The sequence below is a fragment of the Aquila chrysaetos genome, chromosome 5, assembly GCF_900496995.4.
Source record: "Aquila chrysaetos chrysaetos chromosome 5, bAquChr1.4, whole genome shotgun sequence".
NCBI classification, from domain to species: Eukaryota; Metazoa; Chordata; class Aves; order Accipitriformes; family Accipitridae; genus Aquila; species Aquila chrysaetos.
Window position 1 is genome coordinate 58,374,398 of NC_044008.1, and position 26,493 is coordinate 58,400,890.

The 26,493-nt window shown below is 45.7% G+C and overlaps 2 protein-coding genes across 5 annotated transcripts; one reads left to right on the forward strand and one right to left on the reverse strand.

The window, feature by feature from the left end:
• The first annotated feature begins 170 nt into the window (after window positions 1–170).
• On the forward strand, window positions 171–14,196 carry ANKDD1A (ankyrin repeat and death domain containing 1A). 3 transcript variants are annotated; one of them, XM_041123291.1, is made up of 16 exons: window positions 171–283; window positions 2,611–2,714; window positions 3,183–3,282; window positions 3,390–3,484; window positions 4,063–4,161; window positions 4,626–4,730; window positions 5,582–5,680; window positions 6,102–6,200; window positions 7,350–7,448; window positions 7,798–7,896; window positions 8,143–8,241; window positions 9,177–9,275; window positions 10,648–10,743; window positions 11,939–12,140; window positions 12,890–13,021; window positions 13,266–14,196. In XM_041123291.1, exons 1-16 carry the CDS (start codon window positions 250–252, stop codon window positions 13,325–13,327), a joined length of 1,623 nt encoding a protein of 540 aa, XP_040979225.1. In that variant the 5' UTR covers window positions 171–249; the 3' UTR covers window positions 13,328–14,196. The 3 variants fall into 3 exon arrangements, with proteins under 3 accessions (XP_040979225.1, XP_040979226.1, XP_029869195.1); XM_041123292.1 differs by having other exon boundaries at window positions 7,801–7,896; XM_030013335.2 differs by lacking the exon at window positions 3,183–3,282 and having other exon boundaries at window positions 3,386–3,484.
• Window positions 14,197–14,418: 222 nt separating this feature from the next.
• On the reverse strand, window positions 14,419–26,486 carry SPG21 (SPG21 abhydrolase domain containing, maspardin). 2 transcript variants are annotated; one of them, XM_030013339.1, is made up of 9 exons: window positions 26,343–26,486; window positions 22,899–22,992; window positions 18,857–19,018; window positions 17,925–18,005; window positions 17,138–17,283; window positions 16,515–16,623; window positions 15,926–16,033; window positions 15,397–15,537; window positions 14,419–15,063 (listed from the first exon to the last, which is right to left on the reverse strand). In XM_030013339.1, the coding sequence occupies exons 2-9, from the start codon at window positions 22,959–22,961 to the stop codon at window positions 14,941–14,943; spliced, it is 933 nt and encodes a 310-aa protein (XP_029869199.1). In that variant the 5' UTR covers window positions 22,962–22,992; window positions 26,343–26,486; the 3' UTR covers window positions 14,419–14,940. The 2 variants fall into 2 exon arrangements, with proteins under 2 accessions (XP_029869199.1, XP_029869200.1); XM_030013340.2 differs by lacking the exon at window positions 26,343–26,486 and adding an exon at window positions 26,213–26,309.
• Window positions 26,487–26,493: the final 7 nt, after the last annotated feature.

A 26,493-nucleotide genomic window follows, 5' to 3' on the forward strand; every position in this document is an offset into this window, starting at 1 on the left:
CCCCCTCAAGTCATCCCAAAACGGCCCGCAAACACCGTGTTTGTCCGAAAGAGGCTTTATTTTATTTTATCTTCCTTTAAATAAGAGTGAAAGAGGCGCTTTGCGACGGTGGGGCGGCGACTGCCATCCCCCTCGGGAGGCGGCCGGCCCGCCCCTGTCAGCCCGCCCTGAGGCGGCGGCGGCAGGGCCGCCCCTGTCAGCCCGCCCGCAGGCGGGCGCGGTGGGTTGGCGGGGCCGGCGGGCCGCGGCATGGGGGACGACCTGGCGTCGGAGGGCGACACCCGTGAGTGGGGGCGAGGCGGGGGCTGCCCCAGCGGGGCGGGGGGCGCCGCGCTGTGAGGGGGGGTTTGTCTGGCGGGAGAGGGCGGGCGCGGCCCCGGCCTCCGCCGGCCGCGCGGGGGACTGGGCAGAGCCGAGACGCTTTAAAGAATAACAAGACGTATACAGATCCGTTCAGAAACAAAGTAGGCGTATAACCTAGGCGGAGATCGAGGCTGCTTTTGCCCCCCAAGCATCCTCTATCTCTGAGATGCTGCACGGCCCCCTTTACCGACCAGTCCCCGGCCGTACTGGGTTGTTGTTGTGTCCTGCAGCCTCGGGTAGAGCCCAGCAGACAGTTTCAGCGCATTTCTTTGCATGCCTTTCATCTCCTTTGCTGCTTTTTAAAATCTCTTGCATAATAAACGGCCTGTGAGTTGGTGCATTGCACTGATGGTAAGTCACTTCAGTTGTTTTCCACACTGTTGGGGATAACTGGATCATACTCAGTACCATACGGTATGAAATACCCTGGAACCTGAGCTCAAAAGAGAAGAAAAAACTGCTAAATATCTATGGAAATGCTGCTGTTGGATGGGTGCACGCCACGATGAGGAGTGCATTTACATTTACAGGGCTAGCTTCGCCAGTGTGGACTCCATCCACATTCACACCGTCGAATGGTTTCCCATGCGTTGCTGAAAATAAATAAATTGCGGCTTCTACAGCCGTAGCAATGCAAGGTTTGTTACTGCATCTTCACAGGTAGAGAAAAGAATAAATAAGTCAAGGGGCATTTCTGTCACATGGAGAGCAGGGACAGTGACATTTGCTTAGCTGAAACATAGGGTTAACTCCACTGAATGGAGATAAGCATTTGCAAGGAGGTAGTATGTGTGTAGCCATTGGTGTTAATAATTAACATAAACTCCACAGGTTTTTCCCAAGTTTTCCTGATATTTCCTCTCAAATGAAGGGTCCATGCAAGTGTGGAAATGCAGTGCTGTTAACACACCTGACCAGATGAGAACAGAGTCTGAATATACAGTACAAAAACCCCTGTTCCTGTAGAAATCGGTGTCCAAATCCTACTGCCTTCATTGTAGCAGCAGGTCCAACACTCTTGAATGATCCTGTCTGGTATTAAGATTTGTGTTATTTGTGTTTTTCTTGAGCTAAAGGTTTTTGTTTGAAGGCAAGAGGACCAGAAATGGGAGGATGAGGTTATACCTCTGTTGCCCTAAGAGTCCACAGTAGGGGTGCCTTTCCTCTGTGCCCTCCAGAGAGAAACGGGGTAGTGCTATTTAGACAGCAAGTCTCCTGTTTATCTCCTCAGTGTGGTGGAACAGGAGCAATAATATGTTTTGATGCCTTTGGTATGGCATGTGGTTAGTGTCTAGTTGATACGTTGCTACAAACTGAAGTTGCACGGAGCCCCTGCTACCCTCAAACTGCAGCCTGAGATCTGCAGAAACGCCGAAGAGAGCAGAGCGTTCGAGACAGCTCTCCAACGGGCTGCGACAGGCTGAGGGTCTGAGTCAAGCACTTCTCGAAAGAATTCCCCAAATGCACTAGGGCAGAGAGTCCAACAAAAGCTGACACCAGCCTTGCCAAAAAACTTGAGAGCCTCCCTGTGGGGCTGTGGCAGGCCCACAGTCACAGCCTTGCTCTCATTTCTTGGCAGGAAGGTTTGTTCGATCAAGGAGAAGATTGCTGGGGCAAGGCCCAGCATGGAGAGTAAACACCCTTAAATTGTGCCTAACTGTGCAAGACAAATACTGCCACTTGTGGTAAATTATGCCCAGAAATGCCACGGTCTATTAAGAGATGCAACACTGATCACAGGCCAGGCTAGCAGTTTTGTGCTGCTTGACTGATTCAGGTTGCCCAGAGGAGCACAGCAGGACCATGTGTAAAGGCCTCCTTGCAGAGCAGTGGGATGTAAGTGGAGGGATGGAGGAAAGGGTCTGTGTCATCTGCCTCGAGTCCTCACACCGGCTCTGGGCCTTGGAGGATGCCCAGAGGACATGGACCTAATGGATCAAAAAGGTTTTGCAGCTGAAGCAAGCCCATGCAAAGAAAGACACTGAATTAGAAGAGAAGCTGGTAGGACTGGAAGAGCACTGATGTGGCACAGGGGTACTTGGAGAAGGGGAGATAGCGGGAGAAGACAAATCCAGCAAACATGCCAGCATCTGTAGGGCTGGGATTCTTGCTGGAAGAATCTTTCTGCAGTCATCCTTCCTTGAAACCACCGGGGCCGGTGAGATGAAGGGGAGGTTTGTTGGGGCATGCTGCTACATGCTCCTTGGTAGCACTATTTTAATGCCTGCTCTTGTGTCTCTGGTCCAGTGCTTCATTCAGAGAAGGAGTTCCATGATGCGGCAAAGCGTAACGACACGGCCAGGATGGAGGAGCTCATCATGAGAGGGGTTGACATCAAAGCCAAAAACAATGTACGTCCTGGATTTTTCTACCTCTAAGCCACAGGAAGTGCTGAGGGTGTTTTTTCAGAACTGCAGCTCCTTAAACGCTACTCTTCTCATTAGCTGCTCAATTGGTCAAATCTTTAAAATACACTGCCCAGTGCTAAGTAGGGCCTGTGGCACCTGAGCAGTTTCACAACACACTGAAACCCACAGCACTGTCGTCCTGGCCAGACTGGAAAGTTGCAGGCACTGAGGGAGGGTGATAATTTATGGTTCCGCTTGGAACCCGTGTGCCAGATGTACATGGCTGCAATGAAAGGCTTTCATTTTGCTATCTCTGTACACCAAGGCTGTGGGACTAACTCAGTTCCTGGTGGAGGTCTCCCCTTGTTGACGAGTAGGTTCCTGGAAATACGGGATTGCACCCATCCCTGCTGTTTCAATCTGTCCATTCCATAGTCAGCAATGTTTCTCATTCCTGTGCTATCATTATAGGCCAGAACTGCAGTTTCTGAGTTGAAGGTGACTAGTACCTGTCTGCCTGACAAGGGGGCAAAGAGGCAGAGGGCTATGTCCAAAGAAAACCCTGCACAGTGTGAGAAATTCTGGCTCCATGGATGGCAAAGGAGATTTTGGCCTTCAGGAGGGCTGGTGGCTAGCCACGCGCTCTGCATACATCAGCCTTCATTCCCTTCCAGACAGACCGGACTGCCCTGCACTGGGCCGCAGGAGCAGGGAACGTGGATGCTGTGCGACTGCTCCTGGATCATGATGTCCCGGTTGATGACAAAGACAGTGTATGAAGGCGAATCTCTCTTGCGTGTCCTGCAAATGTGTTGGGGCGGGGGGGGAGCACTGGGGACGGGGTGCTGGGCTGGCACCTTTGCCCTGGGTGGGTGGCACGATGCATTGCAGTGCTTGGGAAGTTGTGGCCTCCCTGCTGAGGCAGGTGCAGTGCCTTTCTGGAGCAAGCCTTGTTTTCAGATGTGCCCGTGCTCTGTCTTTTGGCCTTTTCCTTGCATGCACAGTGACCAGGAAGTAGGCCGGTAGAATCTGTGAGGTTTTCTGTGTGGCATGGGGATGCTTGGCTTCTTCTGGTCATGTTGTTGGGGCTTGTGGGAGGACAGTGACAGCCAGCAAGTTCTCTGTCCCCCATAACAACCAGGCTAATACACACCATTGCCTGGGAAGTGGCAGTCAAGAGGCAGGTCCTGCTCAGCTGCTGCGACCATCTGTGGCAGGAGTAATAGTAAAAAAAAGCCCAGAGAGAAACAAAAGTATTTGGGAAACTTCATGAAGCTAGAGGGCAGCTTCCCTCCAGGGTGGGGATAGTGGTGGCTGCAGTTTAGCTGTCTCTCTCTTCTCTTCTGCCCAGTTTGGAATGAATGCGCTTCTCCTGTCTGCCTGGTTTGGCCACCTCCGCGTCTTGCAGATCCTCGTCAATGCTGGGGCCAAGATTAACTGTGTCAACAGGGTGAGAAAGTCTCCCTACGTGGGTCCATCACATGGCTCTAGACAGTGACGGGAGGGGGGAGAGAAAGGCTTACCTGTGAGCTAAGGTAATTGTGTGTGACAGCATCTGCTACGCAGACTGCCATCTGCACTTCTGCCTTATTCCTAAAATAGGTGTAATAATTGTAGCTATAGAGATGTACACAGCTTTCACAGCTCACATTTGTGCAGTGGTGATGTGGAAGGTGTTACAGAAATGGGAAATGGGTTTAGTGAATCAGCAGTCCGTGTATTTTCAAATAGACCTTGGTTGGGAAAATGAGCATTAATACTTCAGTCATAACTTGCTGTCTGCAGCGCAAGCTAGTTTAGCCCTAGAGGTGCAGGGAGGCATAGAATGGGTCTTTGCTAACAGGAACAGGTTCTTAAAAGAGACTGTCTGAAGACTTGGACTTGTTAATGAGTGGTCCTTTATCTCCTCTCCAGAATGGCAGGAACCTGCTCCACTGTGCAGCTCAGAGGGGACACATCCAGGTGATGGAGTTCATCATGGAGGACCTAGAGGACATGTGTGTGGATAAGACAGACAAGGTAGAAAGGCTCTTCACTGCTTTGTTTCACGAGGTCTGATCTTGCTCTGCTGAGCTTAGCAGGAATGTTGCCCTTGATCTTGGGAAGAGACTGAGTCAGATGCTACTCCCGGAAGCCCTCCTGCAGAGTGGGGCCTAGGGATGATGGAGATTCTGGCTCTGGTCAAGCTTCGGCAGCCAGAGCTTCCCAATGTAGCCTTTTGCAGAATAAATTCAGGAATTTCAGTGTCCTCCTCTCTTGCAGCTGATGCTCCATAGTGTATTGTAGGTAAGTAATAACCAAGGGTAACCCTCTCGAGCATGTTCCAGCACTGGCTGATCTGTTCCTGAAGACAGTGTAAGAACACACAGGAGCTAGCACACACTGTTTTCTGCTCCGTGGTCTTCATGGTTCCAAGAGTGATCCTCACTCTGATGCTTGGGAGTTAAATGAAGCAACAAGAGATCTGCCTTTCCCCAAAAGGGGTTCTGACTCACTTGATAACTGGAGTCTTAGATATTAATTCCATTTTTTTATCCTTAGTTGCTTTTAGTAAACCATTTATTATCCTCTATTTATATGAAATAAACACTGAAAAGATCTCTATTCCAGTGTTTGGCAAGACTGCAGTGCTTGGAGTTGTTAGCCCCAGTAGGCAGTTCTGTTCACCTTGTTTTGTTAGGGTCATCCCAAATGTAAAGCAGAATAAAAGTTAACAGCAGAATAAAAGATAACTACTTTTGAAGGGCAGCACTTTTTCCCCTGGTAGACTAGGTTATCACCCAAGGCTTTATTATATTGCTTGCAGCAGATGATCTAATCTTGTGCTCTCTGAGCCTTTCTTGGACTGTATTCTTTGTTTCCTTTTAAAGATGGACAGGACAGCATTTCACCTGGCTGCAGAGTATGGGCAGCTGGAGGTGGTGGAGTTCCTAATTCAACTGGGTTGTTCTCACAGTGCCAAAGACAAGGTATGGGCATAAAACCACACGCGAAGGAGGTAAGGTCCAAGGATTATAGGATGTGAAAGTCAGGGAACAGGATACCAAATGAGGCTCATGATGGCAAGTTGTCAGTAGTTGTAACTATGGCTGTGGTATGGCAGGGCTTTTCTTCCCTAACCACTTGCAAGCCATTTGCATGTCAGTCCATGTTGGATTTCTCTCCAGGACTTTTTAGACAGGATACGCAGCGAGCCTGGTGGGCCATGCTCCAGTTCAAGGTAGCTGGGTTTCTTCCTTTCCTGCTGCACCTATTAGAAGGCTGTTTGAGACTTGTGCCACTGGTTACAACCTCCTTTTCAGTCACGCTGGATATACTCTGTGCAAGATTGTGGTGTATGAACACTCAGTCCTGTGATACATATATGTATGAAGTGATGTTTACTTTCAGGAAGAAAATACAGCATGGCATTTAGCTGCTAAAAACGGACACCTCTCTGTGCTGCAGAAGATTATAGATGTTGGAGTGGACCTTGACGAAAAGAACGTAGTAAGTACTTTTAAATGAAATAAAAACCACATCAGTTTCGCCTTTTGCCTCCCTAGAAATACTGCCACAGTCATGAGGCTGAATAGTCAGTATTGACAGACAGGAGAGGTCTAGAGATAGCTGATTTTATCTAAAGTGTACATGTGTAAATGCAGGTTGCACTTGCAGAGTATCAGTGAAAGGCACATCCTTCTTGGACCAATATCCAATTCTGAAGTGTTGCCTTTTCTTCCTGCTGTATCTGCTGACCTACCTTATCACTCCATTAAACCTCCCTTTTTCTCCCTGACCCTTGTACATTCAAGTGCCTAAATGGTTATTAAGTGTGTTTTAAACTAAACTTCACTATGCTTTATAATACTGACTTAGTCACTGAACATATGGACCTTCTGTTTGAGATCTCTCTTTGACAGACCTGCTTTGGAAAATTATGTGGCTGGAACACAGTTAATGATTTAGATAGCAAATATTGACTTAGTAATGCTGTTATTTATTCCAGGGCACACTCCCAATTAAGTTTATCAGCAATTTTTTTAGTCTTATTTGATTACTGTCTTTGAAAAGTATGTTTGATTGTGATTAAGATTTGAAAGAAAGGGGAAACCACTTTCTGTGGTAACTCTGGTAGCATTTTGCTTCCCCCAGGTGAGTTGCCCTTTGTGCAAAGGGCAATAATAAAATCAGATTAAATCACTTAGGAATTCTGCTTGTTTCTGTTTTCTTGTAAAGAAACGAGCTGCAGCCCTCAGAACAGAGAACTAGTGGCTGATGGCCATGGGTTTCCAGTTCTGCCTATGGCTGTCTCTGGGCTACTCCAGGAAAATGGTTTGTCTTCATTGTCCACGTGAAATCCTTTTTTGCTTGCTAATGGGCTGAAGAGGAGAAAAGATGGTGAACACAATGTCTGTCTTGGGGCCCATGGGCCAGCTGTTTCCAGTGGCATAAGGACAGAGCAGCACTCTGATATGTCGGTGGCAGATAACTGTGTCCTTTATTTTCCTAACAGTTGATTGGAGATCCCTGGCTGTCAGAATTGGTATTTTAACATGTCATGGATTCAGGAGATGGGGTAGAGGCTTGTTCATGATGCTGCTCTGTCTTGGCCTTGTCTACAGAAAAGCTGCTTGTCTCCTTTTTTGCCTTGTCCAGGAAGGACTTACAGCTCTGCACCTGGCTGCTGAGGGGGGTCACAGCGACTGTGTGAAGCTGCTCTTGGAAGCAGGTGCCGATGTCAATGCCCAAACCCAGGTTAGCTCCATGGAGGTGATTCCATTTCCAAACACTACTTTGTGGACTTTTGCCCAGACCTGTGGCCTCCCAGGGAGGGCACCCATTATCGGGTAAGGCTATGTGGAGCCCAGCACTTAAGAAATAGCGCAGGGAGACCAGAGGAGAGTACACATGACTTTGTACAAAGAGGCGGGTGAAGCTGCCTGGGACTGGTTTAGCTGTGGAGACAATCTCTATGAATTTGTCAGTATGGGGGCATGGGGCTCTTGCAGGAGGGAAGCAAAGAGATCTCTGTGGAGTCTATAACAACTGCAGCCTCTGAGAAGAAGCCCTGACTAATACCCATCTCTTCTGACGTGTCTCTCAGAAGAAGATGAATTGCCTTCATTACGCAGCACTGCATGGCTATGAAGAGATAGCCAGGATCCTCATGAATGCAGGAATCCACATAGATGCTGTTAATCATGTAAGTCCTGCTCAATGCTCTCATCACTTACAGAAAGGCAAAGCCAGCTTGTGGAGCTGTTAAAGAGCACTAAGCAGCTCTGCAAGGACCAGTGCTGCTGTGGGGTCTATGCTTATGGGGCAGTATCCCCAGTCTGCCCCCAGTCCAGGCTGGCAGCTGACATAGAATAAGACATGCTGGGCACAGCATGGTCCTTTCAGTGCCATAAGCCAAGCTCTTCCTAAGCACAGGGTCTTTTTGCCACAGCAAAATGCATCAGCGACACACATTGCGGTACTGCAGAACTTCCCAGCCATGGTGAAGCTCTTCATCGACGCAGAGTGTGACCTTGACATTCCAGATAATGTAAGACTGCAGCTCCTGTTCTTTGTCTTTGAAATGTGAAGCCATTTCATGGGGATTTGATCACCTTGGGGACAGGATTAAAGAGGAGTGCTTTAAAATGAGGAAAACGCAGAAGTGCAACTTAGGAAACGTGAAACCTGTGAAATGATTCTGAGTGTTGCAGTGAGGTAATCACTTGATGGCATTCAACAAGTGGGCTGTGCCATGTCCCTGCGACCCGTGCACCGCGACATTGCGTAGTCAGGCTCTCTCCGCCCTGGTGGAAGCAGGTGGGAGACATTTCAGGCTGGAAGATATTCTGCAAAATGTTTGAGGGGGGCTGAGAATGGGAGGCAAGACTGGAGGTAGCTGGTTGTCTCACTAAATTGTAATTTTGTGAATGAGGGTCTTTGTGTAGCTTGTTCACCGTGTTTTGGTTAATGTTCATTCTTGTAGTGGTGTTCTCTCCTGATGACACCATAAAATTGCCATATTTTGTGTTTTAGTTGTTTACATTAAACAGTCCCAAGGTGTATACATTTTACAATGCATACATATTAACCCAGCCCTGTGTCCCAGGAACAAAGAATTGGCACAGATCCTTTCCTCCCTTGGCCAAACTATCTGCCGACAGATATTGTTTAAATAACAGGAAATAATATAGTCCTATATGTGACCCTATGGAGCTGAAGAGGTTCCTTCTGAAATGTTATCAGGGAGGCTTCCTAGTGCTGGTGCTGGGACAGGGATAGATCAGTTCTGCTCAGCCTGAGGAACCCATCTCCAGTTTGAGGTAGGAGGGTGTTTGGCCCTCAGTTTAAAAAGGCATAGAGGGGAAAGGAGGGCAGAGCTGACAGCGTTCTTACAGCGCTTTCTCCTGGTATTGTTCTGTCCTGTCCTTCTAGCCTCACACTTGTGCTTCTCTGAAATTTAGTCCTTTCACTCTCCTTCTGCAGAGGCAGCAGACCTCACTCCACATCGCTGCGGAGCATGGCAGGCAGGACATTGCTGAGATGATTCTCATTGCAGGAGTTAATCTGAAGCTAACAGACAAGGTAAATGTCTCCATAGGTTGAATAGATTCTGTGGGGATATGGAGGGAAAATATGGATGGTGTTTGCCTGTTCTTCATAATTTTCCAGGAAAGCTAGTAATAATATTAAGATCTGGATATTTCCAGGGATGAGGCCTTGAAACACTGCTGAATAGGTTATTTTGATGTGTTTTCCAGGAAAGAGGTGACTGTTTTTTAGAAAGGTAGAAAACAGTTCACACAATGAGCAAACTTTTTCTTCTCACAGTTGTTCTGGTTCCTTCTACTTGTGCTATCATGCACATTAATTTCAAAAGTCTTCTCGAATAATGATAAATAATATACTTCAACAATTACAGCACACATGTTTTAATAGGTTAAAAGTATCTGGTTGGTATAGATCTGGCACCAGTGTCCAGGGCTTTTGCCCTGAATTAAATCAACGAAAAGAATTCTAGAGGAATCAGGCAAGTTGCATGCAGCCTGAAAGCGTGGTATGTACCCAGAAAATGCTGAAGTGGGCTTCGGCAGAGATTAAAATAGTGTCTGCTGTTTGCAGTGGGTTAAAGGACAAACAAACTCAAAGCCACCTGGCTGAGATGGCCTTCAGCTGCAGTGAATATTTGCCACCTTCCAGCAGTCTGTGGAACCGCAGTGAGACTCAGCACAGGGAACACATTCACACTTTCCTGTGTGAAATTGGGTTTCTGCTCACATCTGAGGCTAGAATCATTCTCAGTGGCATGCTTGATGGCTGGGCTGGCTCACTTTCCTTCATACCACTTTAAAATCTTGCTCCTTTCTCCTATATGCTTTTAGATAAGAATGCAACCCTCGGCCCAATCCAAAATCACGTTCATGTAAGGAGCATAGTTACATTTTCAGTCCCATCAGCCTGTGCTTCTCCTAGGAGACTGTTTCTAATCATGCATATGTGGAGCCTATAAAATTAATGAGGTTGTATCAATCACTTCAGTTTCATGTGTCAGCAAACCTGCTGTGCAAAAGGCTGTAAAGTGCCTTGCATTGTAGTGCTGAGCTGGTCCTTTGACAGCTGCAGCCATGTTGCTGAGAGCCTGAAAGTACCCTGCCATCCACTGTGGGTTACAGGATGCTTTCCCAACCACCCCTGCTGAACGGGCAGATCCCCTGCAGCAACAGAGGAGATGCTGCAGAGCCTACAAAATGACTCCCCATGCCATGCACGCAGTAGCTCGAAGCTAGCTCACATCTGAGGTGTTTACAGGTGGAGAATAGGGGTCCTTCATCCCAGCTGGGTTCATTGCTCAATAGGCCATGCTGCCTGCTACTACAGACTGCCGGGTGGGCATGGAGAGTGTACCTCCTAAGCGTGCAAGGTCTTTTCCAACTCATTTTTCCCCTTCTAATTTCAGCAAGGGAAAACATCTCTGGATGTTGCCGCCCGAGGCAATCACATCAATTTGGCGGACATGATTATCAAAGCTGATCGGTTTTACAAATGGGAAAAGGTGAGCAGCTTACACCACCATCCCCTGCGCTTTCCAGGGCAGATGTAGCTTTATCCTCTCCACTGAGACTCTGAATTACCAGCTGTCAAAAGGAAAAGAAATACAGGACATCCTGACCTCTACTTTCATCACCTTACTTAAGAAAAACAAAAGTTCTCACCATGCCAACAACATTTGCCTGAGGCTTTCCTTATTTAAAAAAACTTCTGTGGTTAAAAAGACCAGATTGCGCTGAAGGGAACAGGGGTTTTCAAAGATTCTTTGGCAGCCGTTCCCAAAGCCCTGTAGAAGAGAGTGGGATAGCGTTAGTTCCTCCTCCCAGAAGGAGAAACCGAAGCACTGAGCAGGAAGAGGCTTGGCCCAGGGTCTCCAAATGGGACGTAGGGAGTTTTTCAACAGTGGAAGGGAGACACCTCTTGTGAGCAGAGTGATCAGTTCTTGTTGGAGTCATACAACCGATTTCCTTCTCAAACTTGCCCACAGCTGGGGCTGTTCCTCCTGTGTTTCCCAGTGTGGCCCAGCAATCTCTCTCATCCCATGGCCCTGTGTGCAAGGTACAGCTGCTCAGCCCCAGTCCCCCCTCTGAAACCCTGCCTACCCCAAGCCTGTGCCCAAACCAATCTGAGCAGAGGGCATGCTGAAAGTACAGCCAAACACTGCATCCCTTGCATCTTCTTTGTAAGACTTTGGGCATCCTCCCATACCAGGGAAGACAGTGCTTTAGCGAGGAAAGAACAGGAAGGAAAGGAGGGCATACGCCTGTGGCTCAGGCGCAGCTTCAGGAGTAATGCTGTGTATATCAGGCCCTTGCATGGGCTTCCCATGCAGTTCTAGGGAAAGTAATTTACCCTCTTTGCAGTCTGGCAGGTAAAGGGGGCTGAGTAGCTGCGCCTGTGTTGCAGGGGAGCAGGGAGATTTAAGTAATTGATTCTGCATACAAGCCCCAGATAAAAGGCACTGTAGAAATGCAAATTGTGATCCTTGCGGGCTTCCACAGCAAAGCTGCTATTAACAGTGTTTGTTAGTGTGCATGATTAGAACACAGTGAAACAAGAGAATAAAGATAATAATAGAAAAAAAATGTGCTGTGCCAGAATGAACTCACAGCGACCTGCAGAGCTGGGGATGTGGGAGGCTGCAGAATGACAGGTACATCTGCAGCATCCCAACTGAAACCCCTGTTCTGGCTTTGCAGGACAATCTGAACAGTGACTCCGACTCCTGGGTGGCAAAGTACTTGACCTTTAAGCAAGATCACAGGCTGGAAACACAGCACATTCGCTCAGTAATGTGGAGATTAGCTACCAAGTACCTCAAACCTGGTGAATGGAAGAAGCTGGCACATTGCTGGAAATTCACGGATGCCCACATTAGGGCCATTGAGCAACAATGGACAGGTATAAAACACTGCCCAGGTATTTTCCTTCCTTCACTTGGGCTGTGTTTGTAGGAGTTAAGTCTGCAGTAACAGCAAAGCATGAAGGAAACCAGCTGGCTTATTTGAAACAATCAAAAGATTAGGTTAAAAATCCTGTTTTTAATGAATGTGGAGTTATCTACACATTGGAATTGTCTGTGAGTAAAGCACACAAGCATGGGGGTTAGCGGTCCATTGCTTCCTGCTTTTGAGGTACTGCCAGACTTGTTAGTCCTTGCTACAGAAATTAAATGAAAAATTCTTTTTCTCTAGGTCAGAAGAAACTTGCTGGTTTTATTTTTTCTTTTAAGGAGCTGAACCAAGGCGGCAGTGAAGTTCCCTTTAGAATTTAAGAGATATGTTAGCAGAAACAGGTTCTGAGTTCACATTACATCTGAGAACACATTGCTGCTGGTTCGGTTACTGAAAGGACTCCTGTAGTTTGCATGATGTGAGCAAGGGGCTAAGCTATGCTGCAAAGACAGAAATTCTATGTTGCCATGAAAGGTTGTCTGATAAGCCCAAGCTCATCCATGGCCACTCCATGAAGTTTAACGTTTATCTAGCAATCACACCACAACCAGGAATTAAGCTAAACTGTACTTTAGAGCCTCCTAGTAAAATCCAAAGGGGAGGCAGGGGTGTCCAACCCCACCAATTCAGAAATTAGCTCTGTGAGAGCTGTGCACTGTTAAGTACAGGATTTCAGCTGCGGTTTGATCTTGCCAGGCATTAAAAGCTACAGGGAGCACGGCCACAGAATGTTGCTTATCTGGCTCCATGGCGTGATCACGGCAGGAGAAAATCCAGTCAAGGGATTGTACGAAGGCCTTGTGGGGATTGGAAGAACAGATTTAGCAGGTAATACTTTTGTCTTCCTTCAAATAATGCACAGCGAGCACTACCTGAATTCTGTGGTTACATGACGTACATTGAGGAAAACTTAAGGGAAGCCAATTCACATAAGCTGGAAGCTACCCTGCCCTGCCCCGCCCCCTTGCTACCATTACATGTAATTTCTTTCTCTTCCTTTTATTTTGCTAAATTAACCCATCCTGCCACAGCTTTATACTTTCTGTGCAGCAGAATGTTCTCTCTTTTACAGAAAGCATTCGTAAAAAAGCAAATGCAGACTCTGCCTCTCCACGGAAGTGTATAGCAATGTAACACTGGGAAGGCACCAGTGGTTCCTTCAACTGGTACGGCCTCAGCTTGTCTTGGAGCTACAGGAGAACCACTTGCTCCGCTACTGATCAGAAGGCGGCTGCAACTTAAGGGCTTCTTGTCATAAACAGCTGGCATCACTGTTGCTTCCTTCTTGGTCTGAAACAACATGGGTATGAGCAAATGCTAACGGTCTAAAATGGTTCTTTACACAGAAGGGAGATTTTAATCAGCTATTGGGTATGGTCTGGGTACTGTAGTAAGAGTTCAGCGAGTGAGCCTCACTTGTCATACTGTGAGTATCAGGAAATACTACACTATTTTACTGTAACTTGTTTACATCACATTTTTGTATATAAATTTTTAATTGTCATTTTTTAAAGTCATTGAGGGGAAAGCCTTTGCTTTCAGAAATGTTCTTTAGTTACTTTTTTTTGGGGGGGTAGTGTCTTGTCACTTGTGTCTCAGCTGTGTTCATAACTTCCCTATTAGGGTGGGAATTTAAGAATATTAGGCTGAGAATTTAAGAAAAGTCAAGGCTACCACTTGGCCCTTTTGGAACCTAAAGGGATGTGATGTGAAGAGTTTAAACATTAAACAAAAAGTTTCAGAGAAGAACATTAACATGCACTGTTTGTAAATATATGTTAATATACCCGTACTGTTTGTAAATCAAATAGGTAAATTCTTTAATCCCTAGGTTAAGCTTGAAAAGTTAAGATAAGAATGGTCATGGGTTATCTACACAGCCTCTGACAAGGACATACAGTTTTCTTAAATACCAATTTGTGATGTAATACTTCATATTTATTTTTTATGGTGTTTCAAGGAGAAAATAATGTATTTCAATAAATCCAGAGTTTACCCTTAAATTTGAAAGTTATGTCTTAGTCATTCTTCATTAAAAAAATACTACGTAATTCTTACTTAGAGCTAAACCAGTGCAACCTTGTAATTCAAGCTGTTCCATGCTCAAGGTGAATTCAAGCAGAAGGTGCTGGTTTTCTTAATTTCTAGAGGTGTCTATGGAGGCAAACCAGGAGTGCGATAAACTACACTGCTGTTCTCTTGTAGGCAAAACAAGAGACACTTGCTGAAATTGAACTTTTATTGAAAACCATTTTTGAACAGCAAGGAAGTTAAAAATTCAAATGCTTTATTTCAAATAGAAACTAACTTACAACACATGAAGCAAATAAGTGATGGCAACATTGGCACTTAAACATCTTTTAAACCAAATATTCAACAAAAATATATGTCAGCTTATAAGTACATGATCTACATGTGGCAATATATACAGCTGAGTGAAAAATATAAAAAGAAATATCGTTCTGCTTAAGAACATGATAGTGAAGACTTTGGTAGCAAAAATGTCTTTGTTTTTAAAATGGTAGTCTTCAAAGATGCTTCCTTGAATTCAAAGACTGAAAATTAAACAGCTCTATCCCATTACACTGCTGGAGGTTACTGTCCATGGGTAGTTCACTAACTATTGATCCTGTTGGAATCACACAGTGATAATCGGCTAATGCAAGGAAAAAGGCAGAGTGGGAACAGTTGATTGTACACAGGAAGACCACCAAACCGATTCTTCATTTTCACCGACACCCCAAAACCTATTGCTCTTCTTGCTCATTGCTGGTGTGAAGACTGATCTTCTGGACTTCCAGCTCTTCTGCACTGACCATGGAGGGATCAATGGCCGCATACCGGGTACCATGGAACTGCAGTAAATGGATCTGTTGGACATGGAAAACAACACTGAGACAGGTGTAGAAGCATAAGGTTTTGGTAAAAGAGAAACATTGCTTTGGAGTAATTTTTGTGAGGACCAAATCATGTCTCTGGAGTACAGGAGTTCAGAGAAAAGACAGAGGAAATGGGGAATAGCCAAGACCCCAAAGCCAACCATCCATGAACATGGCTGCTCCCAGCCCTGCCCTCTGTATCAGTGATCTGGGAGCCAGAGCAAACAGAGCACAGGCAAGTTAAGAGCAAGCACAGAAAAGGAGTTTCCTACTGCTGTTCCAGCTATATGTGTTAGCAGATTTGGTTTGAATGCAGAGACTCACTTGAATATATAGGTTGACCTCAGCACTCCTGCAGAGATATGGGAAGTTGCCTCCTGTTTTGAGATGAGCTCTTCTGGCATTAGGATAAAGCTTATACATTTCTTCTTTTGCTTCAGTTGAAAGTGCGCTTTGGTCAAACACCTACATAACAAGTCAGAGCAGTTAGTTCTGAATCTAATCAGATATTGCTTATTAAATCAGACTGGATATATGCTGCTCCTAGAAGCAATTCTCAGCTTCTCTGTGGAACAGCATTAATGAAACAGAAAACAAGCAAACACATTAGGCATCAACAGCTAGAAAGCTAACGTTGTGATATGTAAACATATGGCTGTGTTACTGCACAGAGTATCCAAGTCATAATTCAACACAGAAGAGTCACAGTGTTGCCTGGCCAGTAGATGGCTTATCTAAGTATGAAGTTAGATGCTGCAAATATTTATTAAGTTGCTAACAGAATATCCAGGCCCCACCTGCCAAGAGGAGGAAATGGCGTTTAAAGAAAAGGCTTATGTTGAGATTAACTTACATCCATAATGGTTACAGGGATGTCTCGAATTTTATGAGGTTCTACATAGGAGTTCTGGCAGTTGAGGGTAAGTCTTGAAGCAAGCTCGCTCTGGCCCAGACTCTCCAGCTTTCAGTAGAGAGAAACACTGATTAACAACATACTTCACTGCAGGAACTTAATGCAATATTAACAATACAGCCAAAGAGAAGTTAGTTTTAAAGGGAAACATGACTGCACTTCAGTTGAAGATTATAGTTCCAACTTAGTATCTCTCTGCATGAGACAAATGCTTAAAACATGTTCCATTAGGGGCTTCTGCCTCCAGAGCATGGCCTACAGACAGATCCCAGCACTTTCTCCTCTTCCATCTCAATTTCTTAACTTCCTCTGTTATGATCTACGTAAACAAAAGAACTGTAAGGCAGACAGTCACAGCATCAGTTAGATTGCTGGGGCTGTGAGAGTCAACACCTTCTAAGGATCCATTCCTTACTCTTCCCTTCTGGGCAAGTAAATGAAGAAAACAGCAGAAATATCTACAACCTCCTGCTAAGTAAATCTTCTACAGAGATTGACATCACAGCCATTAGAGTACACAGCCACCTACCCTGTCCACCATGAAATCAATCCCATCAGCCATTTCAGGATCTAGAGGACCAGATGCAAAATTCCCAAGGACAATTTTTTTCAGCATAAAAGCAGGCATCAGCCAAAAGCTAAAACAGAAAGAAGATGTAACAATCTTCAAGCACCCAGGACTCCAACATTAAGATGCTTTGCTGTAAGCACTCCCTTTCCTTGCACTGTGCTTTAACTCCAAATGAAATCCTGAAGAAGCTTCAAGAGCAGAGAGATGGAAAACCTTGCAGCTAGGTGCTTGAAATGCTCTGGGAAGCTGTTAGTCTTATATCGCAAGAGTGTATTTTAAACGTGATGAATAACAGTTCTCTCACTCTAAACAGTTTAGCTAGAAACCAGGCAGAGTTCTTAAATCCAACCATGCATCCACAGAGGATCACGGAATGACTCGTCTGTCAAATTCCATACTCCCAATTGTGAAAATTTCCATTTTCCTCATGGTGTGGATTTAAGAGTCACAATTATTCCATCCTGCACCTCCTTCACCCAGGCTGGAAACAGCTTAGACACATGTCTGACCAGATCAGCATGACACTTCATTGCAAAAAAAATAATGCTATGAATCTGATTGCTTGTCTCAGTCTTCCTTACCTGTTTGCTGTCCATGTCTGATTGAAGATAGAAGTGTCACTAAAGGAATTACATAGGATCAGAGATTGAACTCTGGGAGATTTGTGTGTGTATTCAGCAAATTTTTGAGCCAGAAAGCCTCCCAGAGAAGCTCCAAAAAGGTGAACCTAATTCAAGGAAAAAAAAAAACCCAGATCATGTTACACTTGTGAAATAAATGACCTTCAAGCACAACGTTTCATTACAAAAATAAGTCATTCCAGTTTTACCCTGTCATCATACCCCCCCCCCCTTTTTTTTTTTAAAAAGAATCACTCTTCTATTCAGCTTCTGGTTTTATGCGCAATATAAATGTGATAAATACTGAAAGAAAGAAGTGTTTCCAGATCACAGTTCAAATTTCTGTGTGCTTATCAAGCTTACGGGAAAAAAAAAAAAAAAAAAAAAAATCAAACATTTCCCTTTTGTCTTCAATAGCTATTCCAATCCAAGATACTTTATTGTGGTGTTCTGTACTACGTGAGTTAGGAAGGATAACTTCCACAGCATCTCATGAAAAACTGAAGTTAACCAATACAATTTAATAGGCCTAGAACAGCAGTTGAATTTAGGCCAAGTATGACAATTTTCAAGGGTATTCACCTCCAAAAATAAACTAGTTTCAAATGTAAAATTGCAACACAGCCTCTTTATTTATAGGCTACGTTTTTGTGCCATTATTTTATACACTTGCTCTTAACTGAGACTCTTTCGAACATCAGGTTTTTATTGCAACTGTACGTCCATTTCCCCATCTCAGAGCACTCACTTTATCCAGCTGAAGGTGGTCTAACAGCTTTCTGAATCCATCACAGAACTCAAGGTGATCCCAGTACACTGGATACTGCAACTAAAAAGTCAGAAAAAGCCGGTCTCTCATCAGTACTCATCAGCTGTTGGCTTCAAAGTCATACCAATTCTCACATTAAAGGTTTCAAGACAGCAACCTGCCTTTCCTGTATCACGAGGCTCATGCTCCTCAGCAAGGTCCCTACAGCCAGAGAATGTGAACACCTCCCCCTTGCTTGCACAAAAATACACAACTGAAATCACCGCAGAGCAAGTTTGTTGGGGAAGGTGCAGTGTTGCTTCATTCTGTAACTGGGGGGTGGAGAGGCTGGAATTATTCTTCAGTGATTCCGTAGCACGTCAAGTTGGCAGGTACAGAAATCATTAACCACTGCTAGAAAAACAGCAGTACTCCTAAAGCCATACCGTTCAGCAGAACTATAGTTATACAAATCAATCATTTCAGTTCGATTCAGGAGCTGAAAAGCCACAAACCAGCATGCTGTTAGGATTTTAAGGAGTGACTTAGCATTTGCAGCTAGGCAGGCTAAGAACCAGATTATGCACCATCCCTAAGGCAAACACAGAAACCCTCAACTAACCCAAACACTTGCCTCATGGCTAACAAAGATCCAGCTGGAGGCAAAGATGACTGGTGTCCAAGGCACACAAGGGAGAAAACAGACTGAGAAATTAATAATGTGTATGCACAAGGCTCTGGTTTAACGCTGCCATAAACGTATAAATTTTTAGCCTGGATCTGCACGCTGCATACTCTGGAGTACAACTTAGAATCAGGTTTTTTGTGGATTCTCCTTAGTCAACACTAGAGAAGTTCATCTTCATTATCCAACCTCTGATTAGAGCAACAAGCACAAGTACATTAACTTTGACACAACTGAGAATACTCACAGCGATAACTCTGTAGCCCCATCCAGTCAGTGCCAAAATTTGCTGGAAAAACACATCTGCAGTTCCACTTACAGGAGGAAGAAATATGAGTGGGCACCGAATACTCCTAGGTCCTGCATCATACAGCGACCAGACTTTACTGTCGTCATCATCTACTATTATCTGGAAAGACAGAGGCACAGGAGGGAGAAGAAACACGCAAGTCAAATGAGGTTCTTCAGCCAGCTTCCAGGATTGCTTATACAAAACTTCTGTCACCTAGTAAATATTATAATACTCAAGACCCCTTTGAACAAGACCATCTTTTACTCTTCTTCACAATAGTTTTCTTCTCTAAGGCTGTTTACTAACTGGAATTACAATGTTTGTGTGAACACTGCTGGAAAAAGCCACAGCCATGCATTGTCAGACCAAATGCTTTGTGTGTCCTGACACAAGCTGGATAATGAATACCGCACCTTGGAGCCACTGTGCCATGGCCCAGGAGAGACTCAGGAGGTCAGTTCAAGGTATGAGAGCAATAGCTGTAGGCTGGAAGAGCCAGCACTGCCCCCAGGGGCAGCTTTTTAAACAAGCATTGATGTTTGCATTCACTGGACAAAAGCACGTCTCCAGACTTGTAACATCAAGCCTACTAAATTAAGCAGCTAACACCACAAATTATTGATCTGAAACAGTTATAGCTGGCTGCCAGAAACAGAGGTGTACACAAGTCCCAAAGCAGCACTGCAAAGCTGACCTGGAAAGAAAAATGCTTTCATCATCTGGCAGCATCTTGGGAACATCTGGAGTGCCTAGGACACACAGCTGCCTGAAGCAGATTATTCACACACGAGCTGCTATCCTTAATGAGCAGTTCCTCATGCAGTGCCCATCTCAGGGCAGAAGCTGGAAGTCATAGCACTATTAGTATCTTTAAAAGTATAAGAATTAGGTAAAGGTCTTCTTTTCTAGCAGTGCTGAGCCTGACTTGTTTTTACAGGGCCTGTTCTACCAGCAAACTGTTTTGTATATTTAGGATGCTCTTTCAATGCTCCACAACTCAGCAAAAGCATGCAGCTCATACCAGATCAACAAGCACAAACCTCTAGGTAAAGTCCGCGTCACCCAGCGGGAATTCATCTCCTCTGTATCAAGATTTTATAGCTTTTTGAACAGCAATATACAAGCACAATTCACTTTCCCATCACAGCAGTTTAGCTTCTCAGGGAATCAGAGAAGAATAGCGTATCACAAATCAGATTTGCTTGACTAACAAATCTGCTTGTAATAAAGCCAGTATTTCAGGCTCTGGGAGCATGTGAGAAATCACATGATGCTGCTGTTTGTAAAGTCTCTACAAAAATAAAAGAAAGATTGCATACCAGAGCTTTCAGACCACTGAAACGATTTAAAAATAAGCCTTGTATAAAAGCCCTCCCAGCCCCCCAAAACAACCCTTTGCACACAACTCCAAAGCTCCAGGCCTCGCTGTTCTCAGCTCTTATTCCATCAGTAATGTTGGATCCCTTCAGGGTGGCTGTTGGTGGCTACTACAAAGTTTACCTTTAGAAAAATTTCCAAAGCCAAACCATACTCCTTGAAATCAGAAAACCAAAGTTAGTTCACATCAAGAGAGCTGAGGCTCAGAGATAACGTTTCTTTCCTCAAGCCCAGACGATGAATCAAGGGGTTTAGACAATTGTTCTATTTGATTTCTAGCCACACACCAGGTAGTTTAACACCAGCTCCCAAACAAGGCTAAGCGCTGCTTAGGCAGACAGCAGCATGGTTAACTGCTGATTGGTAGGTCACCAGCCTTTTCTTGTTCTGATCAATCAATCAAGATGCCTACAGTTTACATAAAGGGTAAAATCTGCACTGCATTGAAACAAGGGGCAGAACTTCCCCCCTTGAGCTGAGTAGAGCCAGGGTGTCCCCCACTGAAGACTTCTAGGAAGGACTTAGATAAGACAGCAAGCAGTGTACGCAAATGGCGGCTCAGAAGCAAGGCTGAAGACTTAGTTTACAAATGTTCTTTTCTGTGCTGTACTTCCTATATCTGACAAGAGCAGGAAGGGCGATGAAGCTGTGCATTTCCTGCTCCTGTCAGGAGGAACATCTCAGCCTGTTTTCAAACAAACTGCTCTGGCTCTGCTTCCTTACGTCGATCTGACAGCAGTAACATGCTCACCAGCAGTAATGATGGTTGGTCATTCCTTCCTCTGTATTGCATGTGCTTTGCCTGTACTTTTGGGGGGATAATGCAAGCAAATGTATTCCTAAAGACTGCTTCAAAGATTAATTACATCTTCAAATTGTGCTTTTTTTTTTTTTCCTCCTTCTCTCTCCAGAAACAGAATTAGTTTGTTTATTTCTACCTTCTTCATACCTCACATTCATCACTGTGGCATCACTTTACTTTTGAGTAAACTGAATCACTCAAGAGGGTAAGGTATTCCCTAGTCTGAAGGTCACCAGGTCAACAACAGCTTCAGCTTACACATGTCCTCATTTATGAAATCCTGAGTAGTCAGCAGCAGCTGAAGGCAGTGGCCCCTGGCAGCGAGCTGCAGGATCACACAGCCCCCACAGCAGCAGCAAATGCATTCCGTTGTAATCACAACCTCCAGCTCCTTTCATTTACCATACTGCACCCCATAAAGCTGCACCTCAGAGCACCCACATGTCTTTCCACTGAAATACTGCCTCCTGGCTTTGCTGACCTGGTGAGGCATTGCCTGGAGGCAACAGCATGGCACAAACAGACTCAGCAGATCTGGTACTGGCCAGAAACAGAAAAAAGCTGGACAGCCAGAGCCTAGACAGAGCATGCATAGTCAACAGCAATAGAACTTTCTTATTTACAGAAGACACAAACTGGCAAAAATGAATGAGAAATCCTGAATGGAAAATCCTACAGCCCTTAGAGAAAGCTACACGCCACTCAGTGGAAATAATGCTAGACACATTTAAGTGTTGTTCCTTAGGTTTGGGGACACAGCCCCTTTTGTGTGACCCAGCTGCAACCAGCCTGCTGTTGAAAGATGCAATGCTGCTCTTGCCTCTGCTGCCAGCACCATCCCCGTGTTCCCGCAGCCCACACAACCATCCAGATTAGGGAACTGAACCAGCTGGAAGTCAGCTTAGCCCCAAAACAAACTATAAAACACCCCTAAGCTAGACAGGTCACTGACTCTGCTCGACTTGTATGGTTACACGAGCGACTGTGCCTGCAGGAGCAGCAGGCTGGGGTCTAAAGGCAAGACTATCCTTCAGTCTGGCAGGAACCTGGGCTGCTGCTGCAGGTTAGTCTGTAACCACAGCCTCAGCAAGCCATATCTGCACAGGTACACGTGAGAGCTAGCCCGGGTCAGGAGCTACATACTAGAACTGCACTCCATGCCCTCTGCCACTCAGCACAGAGAGAGCAGAAGCTGGAGCACTGCACACCTCAAACACTCTCTCATGGTTGAGTGAAAGGAAGTAGAGAAATCCAAGTGAGAGGAGAAAGCAGTTAGACAGCGTGGTTAAGCAGAAGACATCTAAAGGACACGCAGCAGAAGAAACCATTTGTTTTTCTCCATCACGATTAAGGCATCTTTCCACTCTCAGGAATCCTGCGTGCAGCCCAACTGCCGAGAAGTTGCCTTCAGACACTCTGCTGCAGCCTGAGGATGATGGGTAGGAACTGTGGAGGTGGCTCTGGCAGCATGGCTCCAGTGCACACAGGCAGCTCCATGACAGGCCATGCTCATGGTCCCCAGCACGTGCTATTTTCTCAGAGTCTCCTCCTCAGGCACGGCTGGCATCAGGATGCCAGGCACTGCTGCTGTGGCTCACAGCTGTGAGCCTCTGCTCCCCACCACATGCAGAAATGACCTCTGAGAAGCATGTGAAGATTAAGAGCATGCTTTCACACACTCATGGGACAACAGTTCAGGAGATAAGCCAGGTCACTAGCACAGCCACAACTGTTCTGCATTAACCAGACAGCTTAGTCTCCCCCACTACAAAGCAAGAGGAGACATTTCACCCACAAGTCAATTACAGCTGTACATACCTTTTTAAGAGGAACTGTGCTTCTGAACCAGTTATAGTCAGGAGAGACTTTAATCTCTCCCATGATGTTTAGAAAAAACACAGTTTAGGTCAGCCTGAAAAAAAAAGAGAGACAAAGTTAGAAATCAAGACAACAGTGTTACCACAGGCAGCACTCAAAACTGTGCCCTACACATAAAGCATTTGCAGGGTGAGTTTGCTCTTATCAGTTGATTGTACTACCTCTGATTCACGCCAAGTTTACTTTTCCTCAGTTTTCATCACAAACCATTTAATTATTCTCCCAAGAGGCAGTCATCTGACTGCCTTACTGTACCAGCCTTATTATGAAATGATGCTTTTGTAACAGCATTCCTGTGTAACAGTTGTAAAGACAACTGCGTTGCAGGCTGTAAGTGGCGTAAAAAGCTAAAGCACATTTTCAGTTTGTTTTTAATTTATAAAGCACTCCAAATTTATATCTAATAAATATTCATACAATTCAATCCACAGTTCAGACAATAGACTTACATTATTTCACGAACCTACTGCCTAAGTATTCAGACCACGTTCTTCCACCTCAGTATAACTGACCCAAAGGAGTCCCAATGCGCATTGGGAACATCAGCTGATCTGAGGCTTAATTTACAGAAGAGCCCTGAAGTTTTAATTCTATCCACACAGAAGCTGACTTGTCAGAAGTTACCAACAAAGATACCTTTGAAGCACACCAATTAATACAGAAGAAACTGATTCAGAGCTGGGTCCACACAGGAATGTCACCAATTCACTCTGAAGTCAGAATGTCCTAGCATACATAATGAGTGTCTACTAATACTCCATTAATTAGTAATAAACACTTAGGTAACTTCTAGATTTAACTTTTTTTAAAGCAGCAAGAGACCATTATCTTCCATTTATACAGCAGATAGTATCAAGCAGTTCTGAAGCTTGCAGACTCAATAGCTTTACCCTGAAAGCCAACTGCCTCAGATTATTTTCATGCATTCACACACAGCACTGAGCATAATAAAACAAAGCAACTTTTGCTCTTGTTACTTAACAGTTGCCAAGTATAAATCAATAGGCTTTGTTTCTTAATTCTTCATAAATTAAGACCTTGGTATGTTCTGCGAGTCACTCCAATTCATTTCTCCCTGCAGGAAAGATGCCGGTGTACAGGCTTAACTAGCTTATTAGGTTACAGCTGGATTAACAGTTATTTACAATTCCTCATCTTTCAGTCTTCATTTGCCATTTTCCAAGTACAGAAAGCATGAATTTTAAAAGGGAAAGTACTTTCTAAATTGCAAGGCAACACACGTGTTCCGCAGAGCAGGTGATACACCTCTCATGTCCAACAAGGGTTTGAGGTAGGAAATTCAGCTGCGTGGCCATTGTTTCAATTTTGTGTAGCTTTGTTTTGGTGCTCGCACCAACTGTTCTGCTCTTTGCCATAGTCTGGCAGCAGGTAAAATTACAGCAGAGGTAAAAAGTATCTATTCTAACAACCTGCAAAGCAGAGAAGGCACAAGGATGCATTATGGGACTAAGGGGGACAGCTGGTCATTAGAGAAAGGAAACAGCAGTTCAGACTACTAATTCCTTTCCATATCCACACAACTAGTTTTCAAAAAGCTATTCACCAAATGATGGTGTGACAAAATTATGGCAGAAACAAATTACAGCAAATGCCTTAAAACAACACGTTCTCTTTGAGTATTATATTACAGCAGGATCAAGAAAGACAAGTCACGGTCAGGGCCTCACTACGCTGGGCACTGCACAGACACAGAGGCACAGGAAAGGATGACTTTCTGCTAATAATTCTGGTTGCCATAAAGGGTCAGCAATCTCTTCCTGCTGTGATCACCTCTCTTCTTCTGCCACCTCAGTCTTTCAGCACTGTTAAGCTAATTTTTGGGGGCTGGCGCATCACTTGGAAGCACAAAGCTGTCTATCACTAGACTAGGTAAGGAAATGGTATGATGCAGATGAACTTCGTCCTGTCAGCATACCTCAGCTCGCACCACAGCAAGGTAAGAGTTCATCTGAAACCTAAATTTTGAGCTTCCCAGTTCACCTGTTACCACTCATGGAAGCAAACCGTTGGCCTCCAAGGCCTGAACTGATTTTCCCCAGCTCTTTTCTTGTAAAAGTGCATCTGTGACCACCACTCCTAAAGACTGCCCCACTTTTAAAGCTCAAGTAAACAGTTTTTCTTTGATTATAGAAGTTTTTGCTGAAGTTGATGTCCTATTACTGAAATACACTTTTTCCTTGGCACAGAAACACAGAATTAAAGTCACACACACAAATATTCTTGTCAACAACAACTATGTGCTCTTCCAGCCACAGAAAAGCTGAACCATGAACTCAAAACAGGGAACCAGCCACCGAAGGCAACTCAAATCACAAAGAACCCGATGCTGTTCATGACTCAGCCTCTAAAGACCCAAGTTTCATTTTTAGTAAAACCAAACAACCCGAAGAACTCTAACCTCTTAAAAACAATTCCTCTAAAGGAAGAATCACCTATGGATGTGTTCAGAGCACTTGATAATATTGTCCTTGTGAGTTATCCCCGCTACACTAGCGACGTGCTCCATTCATTATCGATTTAGAAAGACTTTGATCCTGCCCCTAGAGAGGAAACCCCTGTCGAAGTAGATTAGACGAGCAGCAACTTGCTCCTTTCCCCCGTGCTGTGTCTGTGTGAGCCAGGGCCGCTGCACAGCGGCTCTCCCACTGCGCTGGCCACGCAGCGCCCACTCTCACGGGCCAAGAGACCTGAATCAGCAACACCAGCAGAGATGAGCTGATGTGGGCTGCAGGCAAACACCCGGAGATGCAGGGGAGTCGCCAGGGCTACAGGTGCTTTACGAATGCCAAATGCAAGCAATAGAGAAAAAGAGTTACAGACAATTGGGACACAGCAGCACGCGCCTTTCCCTCTTCCCCAGCGCTGTTCCCAGCGACCCCAGCCCCTGCTCCATCCCCCCTCCCCAACCACAGCCGGCTGCCCCAGCTTTGCAGGGAGAAGGGGACAAAATCCTGCTCAACACCCCCAGCCCGGGCTCTCCCCCTCGCAGCACAGGCTGAGGCGGCCCCTTCCCCTGAGAGCCCCCTCCAAGAAGATGAACCCCCAGAGCAGGGCTGGGCTTTGGGGTTCCTGTGGGGCCGAGTCCCAAGCTCCCCCCCGCCCAGCCCGGGGCGCCTCAGGCGTCGTGATACCCGCCCCCCCCACCTCCGGCCCGACAGCCCCTCATAGCCCCCCGACCCCTCAGGCACAGCCTCGTCCAGGGGTAATGCTGTCCCGGCGCCTGAGAGACCCACCTCCCAGTGTCCTCAGGGCCCACCCGGCCCCGCTGAGCCCCCTCTCCGGTCCGGGGCCCTGAGGAAAGGGGCAGGCCTGTCTCCACAGCGACGACCCCCCCACCTTTCCCCTTCGCTGCTCGGCCCTTACCGGCTGGGCAGGGCCCGGGGACGGCGGGGACGCAGGACCGCCACTGCCGCTCTCCTTCTCCCCCCCCCCCCGGCGCACCCAAGCGGGGGCACCCGCCGCCAGCCGCTACTTCCGGGTGCTGCTTCCGCGCCGGCCACGTGACGGCGGGGAG

Bases quoted from the DNA above. Each gene is read 5' to 3' on its own strand.
- SPG21 (XM_030013339.1), bottom strand. From the start codon at position 22,961: ATGGGAGAGATTAAAGTCTCTCCTGACTATAACTGGTTCAGAAGCACA. The intron at 17,284-17,924 runs GTGAGTGCTCTG...TCCTTGAATTAG, and splicing joins ACCACCTTCAGCTGGATAAA to GTTCACCTTTTTGGAGCTTC. The intron at 15,064-15,396 runs GTGAGTCTCTGC...CATGTCCAACAG, and splicing joins AGGTCAACCTATATATTCAA to ATCCATTTACTGCAGTTCCA.
- ANKDD1A (XM_041123291.1), top strand. From the start codon at position 250: ATGGGGGACGACCTGGCGTCGGAGGGCGACACCC. The intron at 9,276-10,647 runs GTAAATGTCTCC...TTCTAATTTCAG, and splicing joins ATCTGAAGCTAACAGACAAG to CAAGGGAAAACATCTCTGGA. The intron at 13,022-13,265 runs GTAATACTTTTG...TCTCTTTTACAG, and splicing joins TGGAAGAACAGATTTAGCAG to AAAGCATTCGTAAAAAAGCA.